This window comes from Anopheles moucheti, chromosome 2 (assembly GCF_943734755.1).
Source record: "Anopheles moucheti chromosome 2, idAnoMoucSN_F20_07, whole genome shotgun sequence".
Taxonomy (NCBI): Eukaryota; Metazoa; Arthropoda; class Insecta; order Diptera; family Culicidae; genus Anopheles; species Anopheles moucheti.
The window spans coordinates 92,819,764-92,825,648 of record NC_069140.1 but is presented as its reverse complement, the minus strand read 5'-3'; the positions used below and the strand labels follow the sequence as shown (position 1 = coordinate 92,825,648).

The following is a 5,885-nucleotide window of genomic DNA, read 5'->3' as shown; positions in this document are numbered from 1 at the left end:
AACTGAAGGCGAATGAAAAAAAAAACGCAACCTCCCAAAACCATTCCCAACCAGACCGCAGACATGAAAGGTGTGGCAATGAGGGTTTTTGCAGTCCAAACCAATTCCAGCACAATTGAAGAAGAATAATCCAATATTCCGAATTGTTTCACTTTATTTTGCGTAGTTTTTTAAAGATGTCTTCAAAATTTGTAGTGCCACAACAACTTTAAAACCATTCGACTTCGAAACTTCAAGTTTGCGAAACTTACTTTTCCGACTTTAATCTCATTTCTCGAAAGGTAATTTCATGACTGGCATTTTCTCCCTTCTGCTTCTGCCCTCCCCACCCTTTGGTTACGTGTGCCATCTCATTTGCACACAAATGACTTTTGTCCTATTGCGGTAGAGCAAGTTCCAATTTCTTTTTCCTTCGCCGAAGAAAAGTGCGAGACAGACCAAACAGCCTCATCTTTTGCTCGAATCACCTACAGGGCGGGCAATGATTCGATAGTAAGTAAGTAGATATGTATTTTTTTTGTTTGTTTGTAAAGAAAGGATCTCTATACCGACACCTCGAAATTATGCATTGAATATGTGATTTGGAGTCGATTGACACACCATTTTTAGCAGCTCACACGGTTAGGGTAATCGCAGGTGCTTGACGCCAGATTGAAGTACAACCCATTCGTGCAGGAGTACTTCCAGGTGGTGAAGAACGCGCTGTGCAGCAGGGAGAGAAATGGAGAGTTAGTATTGCTGTAGTAGGCGGGGATAATATTTCCTTACCCATTAGGAATGCATCTGTAGTAGATGCTACAGTTGTTGGGATCTCGAACGTATCCATTTTTGGGGCAGGTGGTTGGTAGCAAGGATGGCTTTGTAGTTGTAGTCGTAGTAGGCTTGGTGGTAGGTTTGGTGGTAGTCGTGGTAGGTTTGGTAGTAGTCTTAGTGGTAGTCGTTGTAGCCTTTGTAGTAGTGGTCGTGGCAGCCTTAGTAGTAGTTGTAATGGAATTTTCTCCCGTAATCCGTTTGTTCAAACCCGTGTTGACGGCCCTCAGCAGCGGATATGCTCCCTGGCCACACGTATTCTTGACATCATCGTTCTCCATATAGTACAGAGCCATGCCCGCTAGTCCACGCGTGATCGCGTACGATCCTTTCGTGAGGATGGTCTGAACCTCGTCGAACGTGATCCAGACACGCTTATTCTGTGCATAGTACGCCTGCTGCGTTTTGTCTAAAATCGTCTCCCAGCCTGCTTTCGACCTTTCCACGCAATGTTCCGAGTAGGACATGATGCCTTCGGTGGTAGTATACGGTCCTGCACCTCCACGGCCCGCCGTTCTTGCACCCATACCAGTTTCATTCGTGTAATAAAGTTTCATCACATTCGCTGTACCGGTAACGCCAAGGATCAGCTTGGAACCCGGTGCACCTTCCGCTATCCACCCGCTGACGATCGCATCAATGTTAAGCTGTGCATCGTAAAGCGTTGTTTCCTTGCCACTGGAGTAAAGTGGCGCTTGATGGCCCGTTTTGCCATCCCAGTAGTTGTGCAGATCAAAGGCCATTATATTGAAGTAATCGACGTACTTCACCAGGTTCTGCACGTCGTAACTGGACATGAAAAAGTCATTCGTCGGAGCTACGCTGACCGTCAGCACCAACCCATACATGCGCATGTTGGCCGACAGTTCCGCCATGAACGACACGAAGTTGGAACGATCTTCAGGATTACCACCCTTCAGCACCGGATACTGCCAGTAGAAGTCCAACCCATCAAATTTGTACTGCTGCGTGAGGAATCCCATAATAGACGTCACGGCCGCTTGACGCAGCCCGGCAGTATTCATCACACCGGAGAACAATTTCGACCCAGTCGAGTCACTGTTCAGCCCGATCATGCATTTGACGGCGGGATTCGCGAGGCAGATGTTTTTGAACCGTGTAAAACCTCCATTCGTCACATCGTTGTAGCTGTCCAGCAGCTGCACCTTCCCGGTCCCGGTGAAGGTGATCGAGCTGTACACGATGTGGGTGCAGAGATTGGAATTAATATCATCGATCGTCACTTTGCCTTCGCCCACACGGTACGTGGCCTGGTTGTCGAAGAAACAAAACACCTTATCTGAAATAAACACAGTGTCGAGTTCGTTAGTAAAAGCAGTAGTTACGTCGCTTGCTAGCTCAATTACGGCAAATGATAAGAATAGGAAAGAGACGCTGATGTTAAGGAAGGAGTGACGTTTATTTTAAAAAAAATAACAGGTTTTCGAGAGTTAGCTTAGACGCATAATAACTTAAGCTCTACAATCGGTGTTGAAAATATACGTGCAAACGTTGGTCTTCGGGTCGAAGTAAAGATTAGTCGGACATCTCAGCAACCAGTTGGATTGCACGGGTCTGAAAATGAAGGATATAGCGGTTAGAGTCGCGGACGCAAACAAATACAAATTCGTCTTCACTTACAGTCCAGCATAGCACTGGTAGAACTGAGCGCAATCTTCGGGATCTCGCAAGTACCCGCTTGCTGGACAGACTAGCTTTTGGTTAGGACGAGCAGTAGTAGTCGTGGTGGTACTTCTGGAGGTAGTCGTAGTGGTAACTCTGGAAGTAGTCGTGGTAACAGGACGGGCCGTGGTTGTGGTTGTGATGGGTCTTAGCGTAGTGGTTGTGGTGGGTCTTTGCGTAGTGGTTGTGGTGGGTAAGGTTGTTCCCTGTGTTGCGCCTCCCGTACCGAAGACTTCCCTGTACACCGTAGATGTGATTGGATGTTCCCCTTCACCGCAGATACCTCGGGCGTCATCGGACTCAATCGAATAAACCATAACTCCACCGAGGTTTAAGCTCTTGGCGTATTGTACCTTCAACGCGATGGAGTTCGCATTGTCGTACGATATCCACTGATTGCCACGGTAGGCATACGGGACCTTCTGTTCGTTGCTGTATGCTTGCGTATATCCTCCTGCTTTTAATTTTTCACACACTTCCAAGTAGGACAGGGTGCCTGGTTCTAAAGTGTAGGGACCAGCATCGCCCGGACCGGATGTGGGTGCTCCGACGCGAGTATCGGAGGTGGAGGTCAGCTTGAAGGTATGTCCAAACACGGGAACACCAAGCGTCAGCTTCGAGGGTGATAAGCCTGCACTAAGCCATGCCTTCACACAAGCGTCCTGAGGGCAAATGGGATTGTGATCACTGGAGGATACCTTCGAATCGCATTGTTAAAGTTACTCACCACATTGAGCATACTGGTGGTGTAGCCGGTCTCCCAAGAACTCGCGTACATCGGCGCGTTCGCTCCAGTCTGCGCGTCCCAGTACGCATGCAAGTCATACGTCATCAGGTTGACGAAGTGAACGTACCTGTTGATCTCCGGCACATCGTACGCGGATCGCAAATAGTCTGCCGTGGCAGCAGTCGCAATCGACAGGAGCAGTCCTTCCTGATCGAAGCGTGCCCGCAGGTCCCTCAGTAGTTTGATAAATCCTTCCCGATCGTCCACTGATCCACCGCGCAGCGTCGGATACTCCCAGTCGACATCAAATCCATCGAACCCGTACCGCTTGACGAAGGATACCGCCGACTCGACGAACACAGCACGCAACAAATCGGAGTTGGCCATCGTGGAGTAGGACGCAGAGCCTTCGTTCCAGCCACCAATTGCCAGCATCAACTTCACCTTTGGGTTGCGCTGCTTCAGCTGCACGAAGCGCGAGTATCCACCGAGGCTGACATCGAGCCAGCTGTCCAGAATCTTTACGTTTCCCTTCGTGTCGAGCCCCACAAAGGAGTAGATGATGTGTGTGCATAGATTCGGGTTGATGTTTTCCACTTCGTACTTTCCATTGCCGATGCGATAGGTGGCCCAACTTCCGAAATAGCACACGACACGATCTATAACCGGTACCGGTGAGAAGAATACACAAACAGTGAAACGAAACATATTATTCACGACGCATTATCAGACTAGACGCCAAAAAAAAGGACAAACGGAAGGATTTTGATATCAACTTTCCTTATAGTCACCATAGAAAGATCAAGTATGAGAACATCAATATCAATCTCACAGAACGAACGACTAACCGTGCTCAAAATGCGCGTATTTCGAACGGAAGTCATTACACTTGCGGTGCGTGAGGACACTTCATTTGATGATTTGAGAGCACTTTTTACTGGCAGATTTGACAGAACAATTGTGACACACATTCAACGCTAAACCACCCCAAAAACCAACATCGCTAAGTCCTAATGTTTTGCATACCGGTTGCTGCGTTGATACTAGCGATGCTGATCAGCAGTAATCCAGCTACCACGGCAGCCTTCATGCTGACGGTGGAGGACGATTGCACGAGCTAACTTTTATTAAACACTCACTAAAAAGAGCACTACGTTGCACTAACTTTGCAGCCAAAAAATTTGCAAGAACTTGCTCAATCGTTCACTTTCCGCCACGGTATGGAACTGAACTGAAATGCCCGAAAGTGGGTGATAGTCATTTTTATACCACCATACAAGGAACACACTTATTGCCCAAATTGCTGACCAAGATAAGCAAATGATTTTACCCCGCGACCAAAAAAGATCGTTTTATCTCAAGCGTGATCTGCAAAGCTGTCATCAGCTCGCATTTTCAGTTTTTGTGTGTACCGGAGGGGAAAAAAAACATCATCCTATTTAAGCCGCGCAAATAAAGATTGCTGTTTGTGCAGGTCTGGTGGGGGTGAAATGAAAGACCTGCAATAAAAAACAAAGCACTATAAAGTCTACTACGTGATACCGCCATTTTGGGATGTAAGGCAAATGTTGAATGGTTCGTTTTTTTTCTTTCGTCGCTTTTCATGGCCGGCCGGAAGCAAATTTTCGCCACATCATTTCCAAATGCTAAATTTAGCAGCAAAGTGTAATAGTGCGAACCTAATTGTATGATTTTTAACAACAGTAAACGATAGCTGGTCGTATGATAAGAAGATATATTTAGAATGAAATGTTTAAATACTTCATTGTAAAGTCATTCTCCGTGAATCTTTGCGCAGGCTACTAGATTTGCTAAAGGTATTTCACCGCCGTGTTCTCTTCTACGCAATATTATTAAGATATTTCATATTCTGTTCCACTCGCGAACGCAATGTAGCCGTGGAAAATTGTTTCCTTCTGCAACACACCCTCTTTTGAGGCTTATCTAATCCTCGCTAATTGGATCCCGGGAGAGCAACCGCACAGTCGACTTCCCGGTGGGCTATCGAGTGGTGCACATGTCGGACACGTGCCTTGATTAAATCGAATCCTGGCGCTGTTAGAAAACTGTTCCTCTGATTGACTTCTTCCCCAGTACGCTGAGCCGAAGGACGAATAATTTGAAATAATTGCCGAAAAAAAACAATTTCTCGTCCAACATTTTGATATCAACTGAAATAATAATAATAAAACTAATAATAATATTATTATTATCAATAATAATAATAATAATAATAATAAAATTATGCTGATCGAATTTAATGTAAAATGAAAATTAAAAGCATTGAACAAAATAGAAAATTCATTAAAAATATACATTTAAATATTAAAACAAATCTTTTTTTTCTCTTTTTTCAGGTATGTGATTCAATTCCACTCCACTTTGGCTTTCGTTAAAAAGGTAACTCCGAGCTATACGGCGTGGCCGATCTGCTTGATTAAGACATGATATTTTTATTTATCATCTTTTTCAACAATAATCCACTGCAATTTTTATAAAAAGAATTGACGAATGTGAACTTTATAATGAAAGTAATTGCTGTGCATGATAGGATATTGAAAATAAATTACTCATTTCGAAACTTCATAATCCTGCCTGCATAAGCAGTAGCACCACCACAAACAGCCAAACCATAATATCAAGAAGCAAAAATCAATAGACAAAC

At 45.0% G+C, this 5,885-nt stretch overlaps 1 protein-coding gene across 1 annotated transcript; it reads right to left on the bottom strand.

Moving 5' to 3' along the window:
* Positions 1-605: 605 nt before the first annotated feature.
* LOC128300188 (probable chitinase 10) lies at positions 606-4,310 on the bottom strand. Its single transcript, XM_053036173.1, has 6 exons — positions 4,247-4,310; positions 3,221-3,879; positions 2,452-3,155; positions 2,294-2,385; positions 769-2,110; positions 606-702 (listed from the first exon to the last, which is right to left on the bottom strand). Exons 1-6 carry the CDS (start codon positions 4,308-4,310, stop codon positions 606-608), a joined length of 2,958 nt encoding a protein of 985 aa, XP_052892133.1.
* Positions 4,311-5,885: the final 1,575 nt, after the last annotated feature.

Excerpts from the sequence above, each read along its gene's own strand:
- LOC128300188 (XM_053036173.1), bottom strand. The coding sequence starts at position 4,310 with ATGAAGGCTGCCGTGGTAGCTGGATTACTGCTGATCAGCATCGCTAGT. Across the intron at positions 2,386-2,451 it reads TACCAGTGCTATGCTGGACT|ACCCGTGCAATCCAACTGGT; the intron begins GTAAGTGAAGAC and ends CTTCATTTTCAG. Across the intron at positions 703-768 it reads TACAGATGCATTCCTAATGG|CGCGTTCTTCACCACCTGGA; the intron begins GTAAGGAAATAT and ends CCTGCTGCACAG.